We start from the raw sequence: 24,992 nt of genomic DNA, 5'->3' as shown, positions 1-24,992 counted from the left end.
AGTTAAGAACAATGGCGTTTGCTGCAATTAAGCCGACCAAACCTAGTTTGGAGGATCCCCAGGAGTAGATTCTCAAGATCCAAATCACTCTCTCCTCCAAGAATGTCAAAAACCTCGAAAACTTGTGTGCTCAAAGATTATGTTTCCCTTTGTTACTCCAAGAATGTCTGATTATTGATAATCACTCACTTAGTCTAACTCGTTTCTGTTTGATGGATAGTTGTGCCGATTTGGTTTACGGTGCTAAGTATAAAGACATAGGGTTAAGGGCCCAGTGAGAATGCCTACCAAGGTTCTTCACATCACAACAAGGAAGTCTCCATGTGGTGAAGGTGCTTTTTACATTTTCTACCTTATATAACTTGATTTCGCATAAATGTTTTTGAGAAATTTTTAATGAGATGCAGGAATAAAACTTTACGGTCGATACTACAATAAAATTATTAATTAACTGAAGAAAATTTGTATTTAAAAATGTGACTCCAGGAATGTTATATATATTAATGACGTGATGATGAAGGTTCATATAACAATTATTCGTTCATTAAGAACTGTCATTTGCAACCCTTTTTGCATGTTTAAACATTTTGAAGTTGTCTTGGTAATTGGATCTTTGAATACTTGTTGCATAGTCTTGTTTTCCCCTACACAAATAGAATTTAAAAATGTGACAGTGAATTCTCTTTAGTCGGATGACCTCTGCTTCAGGAATGAATATGATATTGTAATTGTTAGGATCTTGGTTTCTGATTTGTCCATTGGTTCGGTTGGTGATAGTCCACTGTTTGTGTGCTTTGCAGGAACAAACACATGGGATCGATTTGAGCTCCATGTTCACAAGCGAGTTATCAATCTCTTCAGCTCTTCCGATGTGGTCAAGCAGATCACAATCCATCACCATTGAACCTGGTGTCGAGGTGGAGGTTACCGTTGCAGATTCATAAATAGGCCTCACTTTCTCCTTTCGGGGATCTCTAGTTTTAGTTTCTCTGATGTAGCTCGAGTAGTTGGTTATAGGCTCTTTAGTTTGCGATTTCCCACACTAGTAGTTGGTTTTAGTTTTATTTTGTACTTGCACAGTAGAACATCCAAATCTATAATTGACTTTTCCCCTTGGCAAATAAAAAAACTAATTTGATTCAGTTTCAATTCAATAGATGTTTCTATACATCATACTTGTACTAGTGATGTTACTTGTGTTTCGAAAACCACAAAAGCAAACCATATTTCCTCGAACGATTGCTCGATCTCTCCGTGAATTTCTTGGACTGCCTTGGTTGCAGAAGTAGTGGTAGTAGTACAGAAAGGTATTAGTGGAGCCAGAGTCATGGCCATTTGCATAGAAACTGACACCGTTGAAACTGGAGTCATGGTTGTCATAGGCATTGCCTTCGGGGATATATTCTCTTCGTCAACCGGAGACATTGTCTTCAACGGAGTAGTATACGAAAGATCATTAGCATGTAGTGTTTTTTGTACAGTGGAAGAGATGGGTGAGAACATCTCCCGAACCAATGGGGATTCTAGTCACCGATAGTTTACCCCCGCACATCTACTTGGTTCGTGACTCTTTCGAGAGATGAGGACAAACCGCAGAACCCAATCCAAAGTATGCATGCTGATGTAGGGTCCTCGAGCTCAAGAAAAAGGAAAAGAGGTGAATCTAGCAAAGGAAAGAAGAAGTTCAGGAAAACGTTACGACAGGATATGAACGCTACAATGTCAGCTATGAATTCGAGATGTTTATCTAACGGCGATGGCTGAGGTTCAGCCCCGCCAATCCCCGTGAAGGTGTTATGCTGGAACTGTCGAGGGCTTGGGAACCCATCGACAGTTCGGGAACTACGAAGAATTATCTTCGAAAAGGACACGCTGCTTGCTTTTGTTTTGGAAACCAAACTTAGGAAGAATAAAGTCGAGTCCATAAGACTTGCCACTCGGATGCATGGTTATTTTGCGGTTGACCGATCGAATGACTGTGTAGGACTTTTGTTGCTTTGGAAGGAGGGAATCATTGTTTCGCTGAAGAGCTATTCTAGTCTCCACATTAACATGGAGGTTAGATGGAAGGAGCACTTGTTTAGATTTATGGGCTTCTATGGTCGAAGTACTTGGGAGATAAGAGACGCAACTGATGGCCATTTGCATAGAAACTGACACGTTGAAACTGGAGTCATGGTTGTCATAGGCATTGCCTTCGGGGATATATTCTCTTCGTCAACCAGAGACATTGTCTTCAACGGAGTAGTATACGAAAGATCATTAGCATGTAGTGTTTTTTGTACAGTGGAAGAGATGGTGAGAACATCTCCCGAACCATGGGGATTCTAGTCACCGATAGTTTACCCCCGCACATCTACTTGGTTCGTTGACTCTTTCGAGAGATGAGGACAAACCGCATAACCCAATCCAAAGTATGCATGCTGATGTGGGGTCCTCGAGCTTAAGAAAAAGGAAAAGAATTGAATCTAGCAAAGGAAAGAAGAAGTTCAGGAAAACGTTACGACATGATATGAACACTACAATGTCAGCTATGAATTCGAGATGTTTATCTAACGGCGATGGCTGAGGTTCAGCCCCGCCAATCCCCGTGAAGGTGTTATGCTGGAACTGTCGAGGGCTTTGGGAACCCATCGACAGTTCGGGAACTACGAAGAATTATCTCCGAAAAGGACACGCTGCTCGCTTTTGTTTTGGAAACCAAACTTAGGAAGAATAAAGTCGAGTCCATAAGACTTGCCACTCGGATGCATGGTTATTTTGCGGTTGACTGATCGAATGACTGTGTAGGACTTTTGTTGCTTTGGAAGAGGGAATCATTGTTTCGCTGAAGAGCTATTCTAGTCTCCACATTAACATGGAGGTTAGATGGAAGGAGCACTTGTTTAGATTTATGGGCTTCTATGGTCGAAGTGCTTGGGAGATAAGAGACGCAACTGAGAGACGATTACACACTTGTCCTCCACTTCTTCACTCCTACGGTGCATGAGAGGGGATTTCACGAGATTCTTCATCCGTCAGAGAAGAACGGAGGTCGAAAATGGGCTAGAGTGCATATGGAAAAATTCCAACGGCGTCTTCGAAATGCAGATTTATGGGACATCCGGCCCAATGATGGTTGGTTTACATGGACGGGTGGAACTCGAGCTTATACATTTGTACAAGAACACATTTAAAAGGTAGTGACCAAGACGATTGGCGACTTATGTTTCTCGGGTGCTCAGTTTTTATGGTCCCGACTGCTTGTTCAGTCCATTGTGATTTCTCCTAAGCTTGGAAACGCATTGATAATGTGGGAACATTGTCCGATCGATATGGGAGAATAAAGACGATTCCTTCTCGAGCAAGTTAAAAAAGTGGGTGACAAACTTGGGAGATGGAAGAGGTTACAGGCTAAGAGGGATGAGAGGCGTCTCCGAGATCGAATTCTTCTTATATTTAGCTCAGGTCTCGGACATTGTTAGTGAGTAACTGCAAGGCCATGGCGGAGCTTAACAATAAGATGAAGCTTATAACTTCCGAGATCTCGGGTTGCTTGGCTGAAAGATGGGGACAGGAACTCAACTTTCTTCCACGTGAGGCTGAAAGATGGTATGATCAGTTGGAGGCATTTTCGATGTCGCTACTAGCTACTTCACCTCTCTCTTGTGATCTTTAGGTGCTGAGCCCGACGAGGAGATCCTACGGGCCATCGATCGTTGTGTGATGCCATTGGACAACAAGATGTTCAGCCGCAACTTCACCTCCGAGTAAGTCATCCAAGCCTTTTCACAAATCAACCCTTCCAAAGCAGCCATGAAGGTTTGTCCGGTCACTTTTTTTCGCTGTTTTTGGGATATTGTTGGTAATGATTTGTTGAATGGTTAGTCAAATTTCAATGAAAAACTTTCGACCGATAAGCCTTTGCTCGATCATTTATAGGTAGTCGAAAGCCATAGTTAATCGATTAAAACCTTTGATGTCTGTTTGTATTGCTGAAAATCAATGTGCGTCCCGGGTAGGCGCATTTCGGATAACTTCCTAATCGTCCATGAGCTTATTCATTACCTCAAAGGTTCTAAAAATGGTCATAATAAGGGGATTGCTATTAAACTTGATATGGAAAAAACTTACGATAGGGTTGAATGAGATTTTGTTATTCATGATGCTTATGAATCTTTTGTTAATCTTATACATAAGTGTATTAACACTGTTTCTTTTCAATTTAGGATTAATGGTGCTTTGTCCGATCCCTTTACCACAGAAAAGGGACTCCGGCAAGGTGATCCATTGTCCTATATTTGTTTTGTTTTGCACACAGGGACTTTCAATTTTCCTTCTTGCGGCATAAAGTAGGAATAACTTAAAGGCATTTAGGCTAGCTGAAAGTCCTTTTGCATAAAATAAAACATATGGGGGACAATGGATCACCTTGTCGGAGTCCCATTCCAAGGTGAAGGGACCAGACAAAACACCATTAATCCTAATTAGAAAAGAAACAATGCTAATGCACTTACGTATAATATTAACAAAATTCATTAAACCTCATACGAAGCATGACATGAAGAACAAAATCTCATTCAACCATATCGTAAGCTTTTTTCATATCAAGTTTAATAGCAACCCCCTTATTAGGACCATTTTTAGAATCTTTGAGGTAATGAATAAGCTCATGGGCGACTAGGAAGTTATCTGAAATGCGCCTACCCGGGACAAAAGCATATTGATTTTCAGCAATGCAAACAAGCATCAAATGTTTTAATTGATTAACAATGGCTTTTGACACTACCTTATAAATGATCGAGCACAGGTTTATCGGTCGAAAAATTTTCAATGAAATTGAACTTACTATCTTGGGAAAAAACACAATAATAGTTCGATTAACTACATCAAAGTTTGAATGACCATTCAACAAGTTCAAACAGAGTTCAACAAAATCATTACCAACAATATCCCAAAAACAACGGAAAAAGTGACTGGACAAACTATCATTACATGGAGCTTTGGAAGGGTTGATTTGTGAAAAGGCTTGGATGACTTCCTTAGAGGTGAAGTTACGGTTGAGCATCTCATTGTCCATTGGCATCACGCAACGATCGATGGCCTGCAGGATCTCCTCGACGGGCGCAACACCTGAAGGCCGGAAGAGAGAGGTGAAGTAGCTAGTAGTAACATAAAAAGTGCCCTCCAACTGATCACACCAAGCACCACTCTTACTCTCTAAACCCTCAATCTAATTCTTCTTTTGTCGTCTATTCGCTCTCGCGTGGAAGAAGGTTGAGTTTCTGTCCTCATCTTTCAGCCAAGCAACCCGAGATCTCTGATGCCAATAGGATTCATCCTTATCGATGAGCTTCTTAAGCTCTGCTATGGCCTTGCATCGTTGCTCACAAACAGTTTCTGAGACCTGAGCCAAATCTAAGTGAAGAATTCGATCTCGGAGATGCCTCTCATCCCTCTTAGCCTGCCCCTTTCGCAACCTCTGTCACCTCCCAAGTTTTTCACCCACTTTTTGATCTTGCTCGAGAATGAATCATCTTTATTCTTCGTTCCTCACTTGCCTAACACGCGTTGAATTTAAAATAATCATCTCTGTAGGATCGACTAGGAGCAACGCTTTCCAAGCTTAGGAGAAGACCACAATAGTCTGAACAAGCAGTTGGGAACGTAGAGACTGAGCACCCGAGAAACATAAGCCGCCAATCGTTCCTGGCCACTACCCTATCAATGCGTTCTTGCACAAATGTATAAGCTCAAGTTCCACCCGCCCATGTAAACCAACCATCTTTGGGCCAATTGTCCCATAAATCTGCATTTCAAAGACACCGTTGGAATTCTTCCAGGTGCACTCTAGCCCGTCTTCGACCTCCCATTTTCTCTGACGGATGAAGAATCTCGTTGAAATCCCCTCCCATGCATCATGAGAGTGAAGAAGTGGAGGACAGGTGTGTAATCATCTCACGTTGTGTCTCTTATCTGCCCAAGCGCTTCGTCCATAGAAGCTCGTAAATCTAAATAAATGCTCCTTCATCTAACTTCCACGTCAATGTGGAGACTAGAATAACTCTTCAGCGAAACAATTATTCCCTCCTTCCAAAACAACAAAAGTCCTACACAATCATCCGATCGATCAACCGCAAAGCAACCATACATCCGAGTAGCAAGTCTTATGGACTCAACTTTATTCTTCCTAGTTTGGTTTCCGAAACAAAAGCAAACAGAGGTTCCTTTTTGGAGATAATTCTTCGTAGCTCCCGAATTGTCGATGGGTTCCCAAGCCCTTGATAGTTCCAGCACAACACCCTCACGGGGATTGGCGAGGCTGAACCTCAGCCACCGCCGTCAGAAAAACATCTCTCGGCTGCTCACTTGGTGCCTCGCTCGGGTCTTTTCACTTATGATCGGGTTCTGCAGTTGGTCCTCATCTCTCGAAGAGTCACGAACCATGTAGATGTGTGGGGGTAAACTATCGGGGTCAGTGGGATCAATAGATGTGCTAAGTTAAAAAACAAATTTGAATAGTGTTAAAAAGGTTCAGTTATATTCCAAAAGTGTAAGCAACTTCTCTCTCTATTGTCATAAAGGTTTAGGTTGTACATTATCAGAATATTGACACCATCAAATAAAAATTCGACCCATGTCTCTTTCTCTCACGCCATAGTCTTTGAAACCAACGCCTCCACCATTCCTGGGTTAATATTATAAAATAACTTCAACACTGTGTTGACTTATTCTAATCAAAACAGGTAGAAATGATTGATAGGATCATAAGAACCTCGAATAATGTGAAATTCATAACAACCAGCCCTGCTAAGTAATGTGAAAGCTTACATTTCTCAACCTTTTATCTAGAATGTATTAATTACCTGGAAGTTTATTAACCGGAGAACGAGCTTTCAGCACGCTTGAGTGTAAGATGAGCACCTTTTCCCGCATTATATAGTTTTCATCTTGTTGGATAACAAACATTTAAGCTAGGAAACCATACTAAAGATCAAAATCCTATACAACAAGAGATAAAGAACGCCCACCTTATTATATTCCTCAAGCTAACACTCCTCATCATATGCCATCAACCATGTTCCCACCCTTTCAAGCATTTATTTCCTGCTAAAAACTTCCTCTTTGAACTTAGGAATTTGAAGTTCAATTTGTTCTAATATGTTAGCGGCATCAACAACCCCTACATATGAAAAGTATGAATGATATTCAGTAGCATAAGGAGTGGAATTGAGAGTTTGCTAACAGTAATATAGCATATGTATTTACCAGACTCAAAAGTTTTGATGGCATCTTCGATCACACTTTGTGAAACAACCAGATGTGTCTTTCTACAGATCTCGTCTAGCTCTAATCTCTTCTTCAGACAAGCTCTTTCATTTTGCTACACTTCAACTCTTCCAACCAAGAAACTTCTGCCTCAACCTGCACTTTACTACTTTCAAATATTTATAAATCCTAGATAAAATCAGTGAGCTTTGCGTTTAAACATGTATCACTAACATATTTGATGAAATCCATAGAGAGCGTGTTGGGTTCAGTAATTTCATGCTTTGAAGCATCTATATTACACGTAACATTCTGAAACATTTGTTGCTCCTCAATAGGTGTATCCATCAGATTCCATAATTCCAACATAGTAGTAGCAAGATCTTGTAGCTGCCATGGGTCAAGGAATTATGTTGTAGTCAGAGAGAATGGAGATGGATTTTGCAATGCACAGAAATGCAGAAATTAATAATTTTACCCTTTGTATTCTCTGTATCTTAACTTCCTGTAACTTTTTAATCAATGTAGCCAACTATTCAATTGTTATGTTGCTAACACTCCTAAATCCTTCTGAGTAACTTAAACTAGGATGAAACTCAGTAAACATGAGCTTGAAATCCATGCCCATCACCAAGCAGAGTGAGTTCAACACGCTAAGGTGGTCCTCAACCTGCTTCAGACGATCATTCTTCACAAGAAAGAAAATAACATAGAAAAGATAAACATTTGTTATAATGAGGTTGAATCAATAAAGAATTGGAAAATAAAAGCCTAACCTTTTCTTTTTGAAATTCATTGAGTTGTCTGAACAATTCTTCAAGTTTCCTTAAGGATATGTCACTTTCATCCATAATTGTTTAAGAACAAATTGATTTGGCTGATTCACAAATCTCATTTGTGATAATTTGTATTTGCTGTAAAACTTGTACGATTTGATTTCTTCTTTCAATCTTCCTTTTCTTCATTTCCTCCAATTGAGGAAAAATTTTGCTTAGCTCCTCCTTCAAACTTCCATCATTTTGATCTGACTGAAAATTTGTGAACAATAAGATCAGTAAAAAGTTCAATCTAAAGGGAAAAAATTTATCCAGGATTACAGGATTTGTTATCCTTCATTTTGACCTGCCTAATATGCACTAGCCTCTCATCCATTGCTAAACAGATGGCCACAAGTTCAGTTTCAGAGTCGGCAATTGTCTATCTGAGCTGAGCTCTACAGCGATTTGCCTGATCCACCTTTTTTCTGTATACTTCCAGGCACTCTAAATTCAAGCTCAAGCAGCATTTCATCCCTGTTAGCATCTGTCTCACCCACTTCATCCCAAATTATCTAATTTTCTCAATGGATCATCAAAGTATGTATTAGATTATATTCAAGTTTTAAAATTAAAATAGGAAGGTACAAATTTATCATCTGACTAATAAAGAAAATACAAGGTAACCATTGTGAATGATGTTCAATGATACCTGAAGTTCATATAGAAGGGCACATGTTGTTTCCACTTGAAGAAGTGGCTCGCTTTGTGGAGTAGACATGTTGAACAATTCCTGCCAAAAGAAAATACTCAGAAATCAAAAGACATCCAAAATTATACACAAGTTGCAGTCACCAAGTAGATAAGTTAAAGCTTTGAAAATGAATGCTTGCAATACTTTAAAGTTCAAAGCTTAACTTAAGAATCTGTCAAAATCATCCACATATTTAGTATACAGGACTCTGAATCTGCATCGGTTTTATACTAAATCGTAGTTGAAATAAAATTTTAATAGGAAGTAGGAACTGCTTAGAGATAAGATATTAGGATGAAAATGTCAAAGAAAATAGAAAATGACAATTGATGACACTCGATCCATGACCATCAGTTTACTCCAATTCCATCAACTTGTTACCATACAAAATAAAAAGATCATTTGCAAGTTCCAAAGCTTAGACCTAAAACCGGAGGTAAATATTAACAAAATTGCTTCAGCCAACAGACAGTCGTGATTTATTCAAAATTATAACGTATTAATCGCCAAAAAATTCAGAATCAGCTGATACAAAGTAGTATTCCTACATTACTCGTCGGCCAAATATAGCAATAAATTGAAATATAAAAGAAAGCAAAGAGGAGACGAACCTTAAGCAAGAGAGACTTTAGGAATGTAGAAAAGAAAGAAAAAGAAATCAAACGGTGCATACTGATAGATGTGATTTGAAATTCAAAATTGCTTTCGATGGATCGTTTTTGTTAAAAAAAATGATATCAATATTGGATTTGCAGCAAAATGAAGAATGAAGAAGCAAATTGAGTAGGAATCGAGCGGATTTGAATTTCAAATCACATCTATCAGTATGCACCGTTTGATTTCTTTTTCTTTCTTTTTCTACTTTGGATCCAACGTTTCATATTCGTTAATTTCCCATTACCAGGCTTTATGGGAGTTTTTTTTGAATGATAAGACTTTAGGATAAAATACGATAATAGTTCCCCTGACTATAAGTCGTTTTCTTTTAAGTTACTCAATTATGAAAAGTTACAGAATAATCAATCACTTTTTAAAAATTAACTAAGTAATCCTCTTTCTTTGGAACGTGACAATTAATAAAATTAGTTTAATAATAAATTTAACCTTCAAAATTTATATATTTTTAATTTAATCCTAATTCAAAAAAACTAACGTTTTAATAGTATGCGAATTTAATTCCACTCTTAACATGTTTCTTATTAAATTAATAATATTAATAGATTTATTTAATTAGAAAACTAGAAAAAAAATCCTCATATCCATCACGTTTTGAAATTTGAAAACACTATGAAAGTCTAACAAAGGGGAAAATGACACCAACACTGTAATATCGAACCCCAATTTTATTAAAATATTATCTTTAAAAATTAATATTCACAATATCATCATTTTAGTTTATTTTTCATATTAGTACTCTTTTATACCCACATCAGAGATATTTTTGTTCACGTGACGTTATTATTGGACAAAATAAAAGATAAAAAATATTTAAAATGTAAAAATTACAGATTTTTTTATTATAAATTACGGTACGGTATATGTGAAAGACATATATATAACTATGACATATATATATAAGTCTTGGCTTCAATCGTTCAATAAATACATGTTTAAAAGATTATATTTAAAAACTTAAAAAAAATATATCTAAACGATGTAAGATTCGAAAATCTCATGCTAAAGTTACTGATTTTGAGCTATTGTTTTGAACTTAATCAAACTTAGGTCTTGAACTCTGTCTGTTGTTACCTTATGAATGTCAGTATTCAAAACTGACTTTAACTATCGTATTGATATAGGTCTGATCAAATTTAAAATATATCTTTAATAGTTTAAAATCAAAATGTTTGACCATGAGATTTTCAAATCTCACATTGTTTTAGTATAAATTCTTGTTTAAATATAAACTTTTAAACATACGCTCAATGAGTGTTTGAAGATAAGATCAATATGCGTGTCGTCGATGTCGTTTAACTCATGATCATGCATAAAACATATTACGTTTTTCTTATTTTTGATAAAATTCTTAAAATTTATTTATATATTTTGTCCATTTTCCTTTTATTTTGACCGATTTTTTTTATCCAATCTTAATATTTTTTTACTATCTTTGCCTTTACCCTACGTAGCGCAAAAAAAAATTGTCAATCTAAGAAGTAATACGAAAATGATGTTACTTTAGGTATTATTTTTTAAAGGTGATATTTGAGTAAAAAAACCTAAGAAATGTTCAATTATGATTTATTTTAATTATTAAATAGTTTCTATAATTTAATTATTATTTTCAACTATTTCTCGATTTGTACGTGTCATCCTTATGTAGGAGCCATGCTAATCATCTCTGAATCGTTCCCGTTATACTAATTGCACTAATTATAAATATATTATTCAATAAGTTGATTAAAAAAATTAAAGTTGATCACATATGTATGTGGAAATCATAAAATTTGTAAAAAAGAAAGAAAGAAAAAATAAGAGATCTATTTGGAAATCAAGTAATGTGTGGTGTTCAAATGTCCTACACATGAGTGACTTGTCAAGGAAAGACCTCATGTGGATGTTGTGCTTTACTATCTTTGCCTTTGGAATTGGAACTGCCATCGCATTGATTCAAGGAAGCATCATTTTCCAGAAATTGTCAACCACAGGAAGAATCTCCATCGGCATCAAACAGAAATCAATGATCAATGCACTTGCAACTGCAACTGCACCTGCAAACTGATTGTGATTTTAGAAAGACTTTTAGCATTTTCAACTTCATGATGCTCGGGAATCGGTAACTTTTCGGATCCTTTCCATAACTACAGGAATATCCTCCTTATCCAAGGTTGTGAAACAGCACCGGAACCATCCTGGTTCTATGCAGTGGCAAGCTGAACCAGGAGTCACATTGATCTTAGCCACATTTAATAGCTTATCCCATAGCTCAAGTTCCCCTTTCTCACCATAAGAGGGGATTAATTTGCTCATATCAGCCCAACAATACAAGCCAGCACTGCTATCTGCACATCTAATACCTAATCCTTCCAAACCAGACACAAATAAATCATGCATATTCCGTATCCTCTTTTTATTGGTCTCCATATATTCCTCGATGAATCTTGCATCCGACAGCATTGAAACTAGCAGTCTTTGGGTTGGGGCCGAAATAGAAGAAAACCTAGTTAACTTTCTAGCAGCAGCCAATACATTCTCATTAAAAGAATAGATCACTCCGACTCGAAATCCTGGAAGAGAGAGGTCCTTTGATAGCCCATAAACAATATGAACCCTGCTTTTATCGAAATCCTCTGAATCAAGAACATCAGCAATGCTGACAAACTCTTCGTTCCCGTAAATAGAGCCTGCGAATATTTCATCCGATATGATATGGATGTTCTTTTCTCGAGCAAAGTCCAACAGATCACAAAGCATCTCCCGAGAAAGTAGGTTGCCAACAGGATTTGCAGGGTTTGAAAGGAGAATTCCCCGAATCTTTGTTCCACGCTTCCTTGTCTGGTTGAATGCTTGATCAAGCGCACTGATACTTAACATGAAATTGTCAGTGCTCCGACAATGGACAGGTATTAATTCCACTCCTGTTCGCCATTTCATGTCCCTGTCAAAACTGAAGACATTTTTCTTCCTAGTTAAATCAATGGGACCACGGAGTATTTGTAGTAATACAAACTCTTGGAATGAAGGTCAAAGAGTTACCCAGGATAGTAAGGTGTGGGAACAAGAAATGCATTCCCATGATCTGCCAAGCAGAAGCATAATGTCTCAATTGCAGGAGTCGCACCAGCAGTTAAAACCATTTGCGACGGTTCAAATGAGACAGCTCCTCCCATAACATGTGACATAAAATCTGCCATAGCCTGTAAATATAAAAAAAAATCCGGAATAAATACAAAAAGAAATAGAACCAGAGAGTCTAGAAGGCATTTGGCATTCCAACTATGATTGGTGATGAAAGTGATGCCAAAAAAGGTATAAACTACTAAACCATGCAGCTTCTTTCGTAGCTCCACATCTCGCAACCCAGACCATGTACCTCACATTTAAAAAGAACTATAGTCGGAAGTATTTTGACGACATTCACCGGTTTAAAGCCAAGCAAAGAAAATCTTATTATAATAAGTTCATAACATCTCTGATTCTTAAACTCTTAAACCAATTAAGTTTAATCACTTTAAATGTGATAAATTTCACCAGTTTGACCGGCAAACTAGCAATTTCACCGGGAAACTGACAACAGGTAATTCACCATCAGATATCAAATTCACCCCAAAAAGCAACAGAAACTTATAGCCCATTTAATTATTCAATAAAACCAAAAGATGATGAATTATAGAGATTACCATTTTGAGCTCCATTGTTCCATCCAAAGGCTGGTAAGAGGCAATCCCGCTAATGCTCAAATCATCCCCATCTCTTCCCCTAATCGAATCGGTCAAGTTTTCCAACATCCATTTCTCAATTAAATCAAAACACAACTGTAAAAGAAATTTTTAAAAGAAACAAGAAATAATCAATACATGTATAGGCCACGCAAAAGAACCATGTTTAAAAGCAAATACTCACCCTATTCTCTGACAAGCCGAGTTGGATAACCCCATCTGGATTACCAAATCTGTCGTACGGATCCTCCGTGGCCTTATCCAACCCGATATAATAGGGCGAGTCGTTGGGTTTAGAAATGGAAGCGGCCAAAGAAGATATCCGAACTGGTCCGATGGAGCCGCGTGAGAGCAAATTGGAGCGTGAAGAAGTTCGGGTCATCTCCGCCAGGTTCTGCGAGGAGGCGGACGGAGAAGGAGGAGAACGGTGTCGTTTAAGGTAGAGTTGGAGGAAGTAAAAGAGAGCGCATGGGATAAGAGAGCCCAAGATTAGTCCTCCTCTTCCTTGGACCACGCCTTGGAGAGGTACTACGAGGCGCATGGCGGCGGCGGCTCCGGTGGGATTTCGGGTATTGAATGTAGCGGGTCAGGGTCATGACCCACCCGAGACGACAATGTTTGTGGGAAGTGATGGCCAATTGGGAAGATTTAGGTTTGGTGGTTTAGACTTCAGAGACGGAGGGAACAAATAGATAATGTGATTTGTGCTTTCGTCTTCAAATTTTTTTGGGTAAATTACAATCAAGGTCACTTAATTGTTTCTTCCATAACAAATATGTCATTTTTCCTCTCAAAGTTATATAAATAGGTCTTAATTAAAAATATTACAAACTAAAGTCAGTCGTCAAATATTATATGAAATAAGGGTGTTGATTGATATAATAATCACTTTAATCCTTAAAATTTATATATTTTTTTATTTTAAAAATTACATTTTAGTCATTATTCTTCTACCATAAGTATTATATTACTTTCATGATATAACAACGGTTTGACAATAACTTATTATTACGTTATGAAAGAATGTAATTATCCAATTACTGTCTTGATTCGATGGACTCGTTTGGTTTGAAAATATCATAAAATATTAAATTGATGAAATTCAAAAAAATGAAAAGTTGAATTTATTGCATTGTTTCAAATTATGATAAAATTGATAAAAATATATAACTTTTAAGGATTAAAAATGTTGTTATACATACTATATTAAACATTTCTCCTAATTTTAACATCTAATAATATTTTAATTGAATAATTGTTTTTAAAATAATTTGTTTATTATCAAACTTGTAATAAAGTGACTTAGATGTAATTTATCATATTCTTTTCTTGACCTTGAATTGTACGGGGAAATTTCTCAGGTAAGATATTTAAGTTACGGAAAACGATTAAGCAAAAATAAATGTACAAATTATATTCAAAACTATTTTTTGTGATTAAAGAATTTTTAAAAAATATATATTTAATGTTTTTTCAGTTATAATTTTAAGATATACTGTTAAAGAAAATATCGTTAAATGACATGTGTCATATTTATATTATTTAAAAATAATTTAAAATACAATATCATTTAATTTTTTTAAATATAAATATGATATGTGTCACTTAACGAATTTTTTAACGATAGGTACCTAAAAGTGTAACGGAGAAAATGTTATGCACTATTTTTAATGAAAAATTCTTTAGGCACCAAAAGTTAACTTTAAGTATAGTTTGAACACTTATTATTATTTTTTTTGAAATTAAGCAAAATTTCAATATTATTAATAATAAAATTTTAAAATATTATTTTTTCGAGTTGTTCGCTAACTTTTCGAGTCGAATATCAAGTAGCTCGCTTCGGCTTGTTAAGAACTCGAGTCGAGTTGGAGTTTAATTCAAATCCAACCGATTCAAGTGGTGATTAAATTTTAACCAAATCAAACTCGAATAACTTACGATATGTTTCGTCTCATTTACAACGCTAGAGCTACACGATGATTCTAATGGTTACAAGGAAACCAATTAAGCTTATTGCGATTTAATTTTGTAAAGGTATAATATAAAAAAAATTCATTAATGTTTGACTAAAAATTATATTGATTTATTTTTTTAAGTATTTTGACACTTAATATTTTATTTTAGGATAGAAAGGCTTCAAATATTTGATTAAATAATTACTTTAATCTTTATTTTATTTTTTTTAACATTTTGGCTCCCAATATTTCATTTTACAACAAAATTGTTCCTATTTTAGAGTATTAATCATTTGTTGACTAACGATATCCATCCACGAAAAAACCATTTTACTCTGAAATAAAATGTTAAAAGTCAAAATACTCTATAAGAATAAATGTCAAAATAACTATATAATAAAACATTAAAAAATATTTTTTATTTTATCTTTTGCAAAAGAATATATCATGATCATATAAGTGAAAACTTCATATCCCTAAACCTATTATGATCCCAAGGATGATCGATGTATAAGGACACACACATACACACGTAAACTAATTGCACAAACTAAATTATCTTAATATTTAAAAGAATGGTTGTTACCTATTAGTGACGGATATATGAAGCCTTTGAAAGGTTCAATTGCATACTCATTATTTTGAAAAACCTATTGAATTTAATTTAATATATTAAATGAACGAGTAAAAAAAGAAGAAAATTAACGTACACAATTTTTTAAAATAATATTATTAAATTTTTGGACCTCTAATCTTAAATTTCTAGATCCACCACTGTTATCTGAAGAGGTCTTAAGTTCAAGTACTAGAGACTGCAAGGGTACTGAGCTTTCATTGTCAAATTATTGAGAATCTGTAGAACATATACAATATTGTTGAGTAGTTAAATCAAGTTGAGTATTAAAAGTGAGTATTAGATCAAGTTGAGTCGATTCGAGTAAAAATATTTTAATTTAGTCGAGTTGATGAGTCATATTTTATGATTCAAAACTTATTTGAAAATTTTTCGAGTTAAACCAAGTTTATGAAATTTGACTCGAGTCGAATTGTTCAAGTTTCTCTTTAAAATTAATTATAATTATTTTATAATGTTATGATATATATTGGCTTCAATTTAAATGAATTTCACTAATCATATAAGATATTCATATATTTTTTTCATGTTCTTTTTCACATATGTAAGTAAGATTTGTTATGGTATTTAATAAACCAAATAATATTTAAAATTATAAAATATATTTATAATGCTATCTTTAAATAATATATTTTTGAGATAAATTATTGATGTGAGTACGAAAGAGTTAAAAGAATTGATGAGAAGAAAAAATTACAAAAAAATCAACAAAGGATCAAATTGATTAAAATAGGACGAAATTACAAAAATAACAAAATTTCTATTAATAATAAGAATTAAAGTTATATAAAAATTCTATATTGTTAGTGAAGCGTGTAGATTAAATTTGATAAAAAATGAACTTAAAACTATGAGCAATAAAAGAAATACGAAACCATGTAAAGTTAATAGAATAAATTTAAAAAAATAGTTTCCATGAAAGCGAATTGAAGTTACATGGGTATTTATAATGATCTAACAGTGTCCGATTTAGTAAAAAAAACTTAAAAAACCTTTAAAAAAAAGAAATCAAAAACTAAATTGTAAAATTATTAAAATCAAATTAGACTCAAAATCTGAAATTAAAATCTAATTTAACTCGATTAACATTAAATTTTAAAAATCATTTTTTGGAATCGAATGTAATCGTGTTTTACACCACGCAAAAATTTTGTATCCTTATAGCTAAAAAGTCAAACAATCCAAAGTCGTGACTCACTCACTTGTCACCAAGTCTACAATAAAGGTTCGGGCGGCTAAGGAGATATTAACTATGGATAAACTATATATTTATTTACTCGATTATCACTTTAATTTTATTTGAATTATTTTAACTATTTTTTTAAAATTATATTTAAAATTATATTTTATTTATATTTTAATCATCCGTCATAAAAAATTAATGATGATGCTGACATATTAATATAAAGTAATGTTACATCATTATTAAAAAATAAAAAAAAAATTATGTTAGTAGTTTAACTTCTTTTTTTCTTACAGTAGATGGTCAAAACGAAATTAAAATATAATATAAAGGTGATTTTGGGAATGATTTTGTGAAAAATCACTTTTGGGGTGAAATTATATTTTTATCCTCAATTATTTAATTTTAATTGATTTTTAAATAGTATTCATACATATATAATTATTTATTAGTTTTTTTATTAATATTCAAATTAATTGTTAAACATAAATTGATAGAACTTAAAAGATTTTTTTACTTTATATATATATATATATATTATTTTATTGTTAAAATAAATATAAAAATTATTATTTCGTAATAATTTTAAGTTGACATGTTGAAAAGTATTGATAAAAGATTTTTTTAATAAATATTTCATATATAAAAATATTATTAATGAATTATCATAAATACTTTTTATAATTTTATTATAGTTTAAGTTGATATATTTCAAATATTATAATATGAATAAGTGTAAATTTAATTCAAATAGTATATTCAATTTACACTATAATGTTTAAAATTGACATTTTATTTTTTTAAAATTATTTTTAACAACTATATCATACAATTAAATTTTTAAAAAAATGTACTTTTTACCAACATATTTAATGTAATTTTTTAAAACAATTTTAAGTTATTTTTAAAAAAATAATATTAAATTAATTCTTTAATATGATTTTAAAAAATAATTGAATAACGAAAATATAACTAAGTGATAACAGTGTGATTAAATATAAAGTTGACCAATTAACAATCGGTGATTGACTACGACAGCCTCGATATTAACAAAGTTCTGGCTCATATTCAACTTGTTCTTCGACGGAGAATTCAGACACTCATCTCTCAAGTCCTCTGGGCTGAGCCATCCATGGCAGCTTTCTTGCTTTCTTCTTCCTTCCTCTTACTTCTCATAGCCCTTTTCTTTTCAACCCAAAATTTTCTAGCTCTGCTTGGAGCATTAGCTTTGCTCCTGCTAATATTTGCACTTCTGTTCTTATTGCTCCATGTTCCAGAGCTGATATCAAAGGACAAACGGCCTCCCATAGCTGGATCAATGTTACACCAACTCTTTTACTTCAACACACTCCTTGATTACGGAACATCCCTGGCCAAGAATCATCGAACTTTCAGGCTGATCATGCCGTTGTATAGCGAGATTTATACGGCCGATCCTGTTAATATCAAGTATATACTAAGGACCAATTTCCCTAATTATGGAAGGGTATAGCCTTTAAATCTTTAAACCCTTTTCGTTTAATGCTCTGTTTTTTTTTTGTGTGTGATGTTTTGGTGTTGTGGAAATGCAGGGTGCCCATATTGAGATAATGAGAGACCTGTTCGGTGATGGTATCTTTGCTGTAGATGGTGAGAAATGGCGCCATCAACGGAAGCTCGCGAGCTACGAGTTCTCGACCAGAGTTTTGAGGGACTATAGTAGTGCTGTGTTTCGTGATAATGCTGCAAAATTGGTCTCAAAAGTTTCCACTTTGGCTCTAGTTAACCGTGTTATGGATTTGCAGGTTCGTTTTAATGGATCGGTGATGATTGGTCGTTGTTCAAATTTAAAGTTTTCATAAAAAGATAGAGGATTAAAGAGTGAATGGAGTCGGGGCTCGTCTACATACGAGTGTGACATTTGACATGTCATAGGGTCTTATAATTTGGACTTCTACATATGAATGTCATTTAGGCTTTTTATGTATAAATTTTGCGTCCTAACAACATTTTAGAAAACAAAAATTTCATTTTATTCTCGAGCAAGTGATAAAGAAAATTGCAAATTAAGATTTTGACATTATCTTCAATTGTTTCTATGATGAATTTTAGGGTTTGTTTGTTTCACATAAAACGTTTTCCGAAAAATATTTTCATCATTTTTCAGTATTTGGTTAGAGGAAAACTAGTTGGTCAACGTAAAATATTTTCTTGATTAACAGAATTTCTTTTGTGTCTTCTGGAAAATGACTTACGGTCTGATTTTTCGTAAGTCATTTTCCGAATTTTTCACTTCATAGAATAAATACTCAAAATAATTTTATTTTATGAATTTAATATTAATAAAATATTTTAATATCATTTTAATCAAAATATTAATTATTAAAATATTTAAAATATATTTATTAATATTTCTAATAATATAATATAATATTTTTAATATTATAATAAAATAATCAATTATATTATAATAATATATTATATTATATTTTTATTTTAATAATATATAATAAATTATTAATAAAATTTATATTATTTATTAATTTCATATACTAATATTATTAAATTATTAATAATGAATAATATTATTTATATATTTAATATTAATCTAATAATCTAATAATATTTTAATAAATATATTTAAAATATAGTAATTATTATTTTTAAAATATAATATCACTATTACTTTAATAAATAATTAATATAATTTATAATATTTTTATTTCAATAAAATATACCAATATTAATATTTTTATTAATAAAATTATAAAAACAATATTTTAATAATAAATAATTTTTTAATATTTTAAAAATGATAATATTAAGTTTTATGATAATAATATTATTTATTGTATTTAATATTTGTAATAAATAATTTCTAAAAAATTCACCAACTAGTGGAAAAAGTGTTTAAACAATATCGTAAAACGTTTTCCAGAAAATGTTTTTCAGAAAATGTAATTCATTTTCCGGTAAACGTTTTCAGTGAAAGAAACAGACCTATAGTATAAAAAAATTATCGTAGATCTCTTATAATTTCAAATTTGACAAATTATTCTTTATTATAAAATATTATAAAGACTCATTTTTAAAAGTAGCATAGGATCTGCACATTTTTTGAGACCAACTTGAATAAAGTCTTTCATATTCATCTCTCAGCCTTGGTTGGGATTTTTATAATGATTCTTAGTGTTAATGTAAGACGTACCATAATGATAGTTGTTCGTAGGTTAACAGGTTTAATGACAAGCTTAATTGATGTGATCATATATTAATTGATTTTGATTTCGACATAACATACTTGTCGAAGGTCATGTTAATAGTCGTGATTTATCGAGAGATACAAGGTCTTTTAGATCCTTTCTCAGATGATGTTCACTCCAGAGTTCTATTACGAAGGAATTCTATGGACGTTTGAGTGTGCGGAGGAGATTCCATAGAAATACAACAAATTATGATTGATTCTTGCTTGTAGTAACTTTTTGTTTCCAAATTCGGCATTCTTTGCAGGATCTGTTCATGAAATCGGCTTTAGATTCGATTTTCAAGGTGGGGTTTGGAGTTGAGTTAAACTCGCTCTCGGGTTCTGTCGAGTCAGCAAACCGATTCGCCAAGGCTTTCGACGACTCTAACGTCATTGTGTTTTGGAGATACGTTGATGTGCTATGGAAAGTTAAGAGGTTTCTCAATATAGGAATGGAAGCCGATCTTAAGAGAAACGTCAAGATCATAGATGACTTCATTTTCGAGTTGATTCAACGGAAGAGAGAGCAGATGGAAGACGAAAAGCTTGTGGTGAGTAAATTCCATTTCCGCCACTAATGGTAACTTGTGAAACTTGTTAAGTAATTATTCCTAGTGTGAGCAGAGAGACAAGGAAGACATCTTGTCAAGGTTCTTGATGGAGAGCAAGAGGGACCCTGAGAACATGAATGATCGATATTTGAGAGATATAATTCTCAATTTCATGATAGCAGGCAAAGATACATCAGCAAGCACACTCTCTTGGTTCTTCTACGTGCTTCTCAAACATCCCGGTGTTTGGGACAAGGTCGTCGAGGAAGTTTGGGACGTGACACGAGCTAAGGATAACATGTGTGCTGATGAATTTTCGAGGTTGATGACGGATGAAGCATTAGACAAGATGCATTATCTTCACGCGGCGATAACCGAGACACTTCGACTTTATCCTGCAGTTCCTGTGGTAATATTTCCATAAAAGCACTTTCGTTTGCCTCGAAAAAAAAATAACATTAATCCGCTTCGATTCCGAATGCAGGATGGTAAGTTTTCGGCAGAGGATGATGTTCTGCCTGATGGTTTTAAAGTAAAGAAAGGAGATGGGATAAATTACATGGCCTATGCCATGGGAAGAATGACATATGTCTGGGGAGAAGATGCTGTCGAATATCGGCCCGAAAGATGGCTCGATGATAACGGCCATTTCCGTCCGGAGAGCCCTTTTAAGTTCACCGCATTTCAGGCTGGGCCTCGCATCTGCCTGGGAAAGGAATTTGCATACCGTCAAATGAAAATCATGTCTGCCGTTCTCCTTTACTTCTTCCGATTCCGACTTGTCGATGAGTCGAAGGAGGCTAAGTATCGAACCATGTTCACCCTTCACATGGCTGAGGGGCTCAATGTGTATGCGTTTCCCAGGACCTAACCAAACTGTGAGCTTGGAAATGTTGGTCTTTCCTTTGCCTGTTTTGCAGTGAAATGTTCATATTAATAAACTTTTGTACAATTGAAATTGAAATAAGCTTAATAAAAATGGAATGAACATATGTAAGTATATTTTATTTAATTATTTTAATTATAAAATTTACTTTTAAATAAAATTAATAATTTAATATTTTCCGTATTTAAATTTATAAAATAAAATAAAAGATAAATTATAAAAATACAAAAATGTAAAAATAAAATAAAATGAAATATTTCTTTCAAGTCTATTTTACTCCACTCAAACTCAAAATCAAAACTTCATTGACACTTTATTATTTTGACTCAAAAATTTTATAATTTAGTTTTCATCATTTTCGTCTTAATATAAAACTATTTAAATTCACTTATGTTATCGGAATAGTAGCCGTTATATAATAATTTTGATGTCGTCCAGAACCGTTATCGCATGGTCGTGATACCTACAATGATTACAATAACACCTATTGTACCCGTTGATAATATTTGATTCTCTCGTTTGTAATATTTGGGAATTTTTAAGAAAGTTCACTTGTGAGCAATAATTTGACAATAATGAAGTTATAATGTGACAGTGAGATTCTAGCAGTAAACGGTGTTTTGTTAAACTTGTAAAATCGATATATTTTCTTCATTGTTTATTTTATTTGTTTAAAATTAATTTTTTATATTGTATCTTAATATTTAATAGTATTACAGATTTATCCGTTGTGTATTTCGATAGTTTCAATCTTCATATTTTAATTCAATTTTAAATTTATGTTCGTGTGATAAATTATCCAATTTACCAAACAATAATTATGTCACCAAGAGCTAAAGAAAACAATAGAATAGTACGGGTTAGAAAGGATTATTCACTGTTAATTACCATTTAACCCTTTGGACTTTCCTCGAACGATTTTTTTCGTCTTTGTCGGTTGAAAAAGTTATATTATGGTGAGTTTTGAACTTATAACTGAGAAAGTTATATCTTATAATATTTTTAAAAAATATAATGAAGCAAATAATATTTTCATTTTCAATTTAAAAATTTATGTTTTTGATAAGATTTTTAATTATAATTGGTTTATACCATATTTAACTTTATATTAACAAGTTTATTTTAAACTTTCACTTACATCTATGCAGAAGATTTTCCGAATTATCTAATTTTCTTTTTTTTTTTAATAATTTAGGGGTAATTGTTCATGATTATTTTAATTATTGACAACATATACATCTTATAGACACAACTGTTCAAATTCATGATTTCAAGAGAAAATAACAATTTTTTAACCGATCACTCATGGATTCCCAAACTGACTAGTTTTAAACGCTTAGCTGCTTTAATAAAGACAATAAAAAAAGCAATTAAAAGATACCTTTGACTGCTATACTATGCACAAGAACTCGAAATTGAGTGCGAACCATTAATGTTAGCTAAAAAAAATTTGAGTTGAAGTTGATTAAAGGGTGCTTTTATGAGGGTCACCCAGGTTTCTCACCAATGATGTTTGCCTTAAGACAATAACTGAGACACATTATGTTTTGCTGCTGCTATAGCTTGTATGCAATACCAACATCTCTAGAATAATTAGTAGATTAACCTACACGTTTAATTTCTAAATTATTAATTTTATTTCATTTTAATATTTCATTTTTTTTATTTCTCAAGTAGGAATCTTTCTAAAATACTTCAGAAACAATCGGACGACATGGCATTTTTCGGGAAGATGGGCAGATGATACATCTTTTACATACATTTAAAAGATGTCGTGTTGTTTAATCGTCTTCCAAAAACACGATTTATTATTTGGCTGTCCTCTTCGATCACTATAGAATCGCCGTATTTTAGAAAATAATTTGAAGAAAAGAACATGCGACAATCTTTTCCTGAGTTCATTATATGGGCGATTTTGCCTTAATAAAGTAAGTGATAGAGGTTTGAGAAAACGTTAGCTTGTGTAAGCTTTGATAGAAGAAGAGGAAAGAGAAAGACAGAGATGGAGAAAGGCCTACAATCACTGAATCTCTAAAGTAGTAGAGGCCACAGAGCTTATCTCAGATGCCTTTTACTTGTCATTCTGTGCTTTCACCACTATTTTATATTTATCTATTTATATTATGTCACCCACCCACTATTTACATGTCATGAACTACCCACGATTAATTACCATGTCATTAACGATAGATATATGATTTATATTAGAAAATAAGAATTTAAAATTTTATATTAGATATTTAAGAGATGAAATTACAAAATTTTAAGATATACGAAATTAAATTATCATAGAAAATATAAAGAATATCTAAATTATATAAAATTTAAAATTTTCAAGAATCACGATTGCACTTCTAACACCCCTCCATTCCAAATGTTGTCATGACTACCTTATTGTGGATAGGTGATCCTTGATGGCGTGCCAAGCATTGTGAGCCTTTGTGCAGGAGTGATCAAGCGGGATGGTGGAGCAACATAGACAATGTGTGGCATATAGGGCACAAAGTGTGGATCACAGTGCTTGGAGATGCATTGGGGATGACCATGAAGACCGTTGTCAGAAAAGTGGAGTGAAATGGTGGAGCAACATAGACAATATGCGGCAACATGGGTGCACAAGTGTGGACCAGAGGTGCTTGCCTGCTTGGATATGCTTTGGGGATGGCCATGAAAATATCTGTCAGAAAAATATCTTAATTTTTGAAGATTTAAGTAGGGATGACAACAGAGCATGACGGATCAGATTTTCAGCTATAATAGTGCGTGGAAGTTGAAATAGTTCACTAAAACATTCCTTGAGGTATGGGTATGATGTTGATGGTGGAGCCTCAAGATTCTCAATTTAGATGGATGCTTGAGGTAACTTGTGAGCTTGAATGCCAAGTGCCTTACGGGAATGGGTGTCCTCCATCCTTGAATTTTGAGATGTGTATGGGTACGAAACTAAATTGAAGCCCTCCTATAACAATTTCCATGCTGACACCAATGCTGAATCTACAAGGATTTTGAGACAATTTTAAATTTAATGGAACACCCAAATTTAATAAAATAAATAAATTTTCATATCGACGAACAATATCTCAACTTCTTCCACAAAACCCCTTAAAAGGTACTTAATCAACAATAATTACAAACCAAATTCATACCTTGCCCAAACTTAGATGTATTAGGTAACTTAGTTTTCACATGATATTGATATAACACTTGATAATTTTTTTAATTAACAATCAATATCTAATCTATTAATTAACTAATTCAAATCAAATACTACATAGATTCATTATAGGAACGACCTTCCTAATCTAATTTACTTTATTTACAACATCAAAATTAAACTATTAACTTTATTTAAAGATTTTAGTGTATAATTAATACACTTGATAAGGTTTAGAGTGTCATATCAATATTTTATGATAGATAATAA

General features: G+C 33.3%; 2 protein-coding genes, 1 non-coding gene and 2 pseudogenes across 3 annotated transcripts; 2 read left to right on the top strand and 3 right to left on the bottom strand.

The window, feature by feature from the left end:
* LOC120139915 lies at positions 1 to 1,035 on the top strand (annotated as a pseudogene).
* A 4,177-nt stretch (positions 1,036 to 5,212) lies between these two features.
* On the bottom strand, positions 5,213 to 8,869 carry LOC120140028 (annotated as a pseudogene).
* Positions 8,870 to 11,034: 2,165 nt separating this feature from the next.
* On the bottom strand, positions 11,035 to 11,140 carry LOC120140066. Its single transcript, XR_005517697.1, has one exon. It is a non-coding gene; the product is annotated as a U6 spliceosomal RNA (small nuclear RNA).
* A 350-nt stretch (positions 11,141 to 11,490) lies between these two features.
* LOC120140033 (probable aminotransferase ACS12) lies at positions 11,491 to 13,803 on the bottom strand. The gene is made up of 4 exons (XM_039155095.1): positions 13,321 to 13,803; positions 13,098 to 13,232; positions 12,454 to 12,614; positions 11,491 to 12,364 (listed from the first exon to the last, which is right to left on the bottom strand). Exons 1-4 carry the CDS (start codon positions 13,675 to 13,677, stop codon positions 11,515 to 11,517), a joined length of 1,503 nt encoding a protein of 500 aa, XP_039011026.1. The 5' UTR covers positions 13,678 to 13,803; the 3' UTR covers positions 11,491 to 11,514.
* A 4,204-nt stretch (positions 13,804 to 18,007) lies between these two features.
* Positions 18,008 to 21,587, top strand: LOC120139910 (cytochrome P450 704C1-like). The gene is made up of 5 exons (XM_039155009.1): positions 18,008 to 18,394; positions 18,480 to 18,692; positions 20,398 to 20,682; positions 20,756 to 21,091; positions 21,167 to 21,587. The coding sequence occupies exons 1-5, from the start codon at positions 18,041 to 18,043 to the stop codon at positions 21,551 to 21,553; spliced, it is 1,575 nt and encodes a 524-aa protein (XP_039010940.1). The 5' UTR covers positions 18,008 to 18,040; the 3' UTR covers positions 21,554 to 21,587.
* Positions 21,588 to 24,992: the final 3,405 nt, after the last annotated feature.

This window comes from Hibiscus syriacus, unplaced genomic scaffold, assembly GCF_006381635.1.
Source record: "Hibiscus syriacus cultivar Baekdansim isolate YM2019G1 unplaced genomic scaffold, ASM638163v2 tig00110777_pilon, whole genome shotgun sequence".
In the NCBI taxonomy this organism is placed as follows: Eukaryota; Viridiplantae; Streptophyta; class Magnoliopsida; order Malvales; family Malvaceae; genus Hibiscus; species Hibiscus syriacus.
This window is presented reverse-complemented; position numbering and strand designations above follow the sequence as displayed.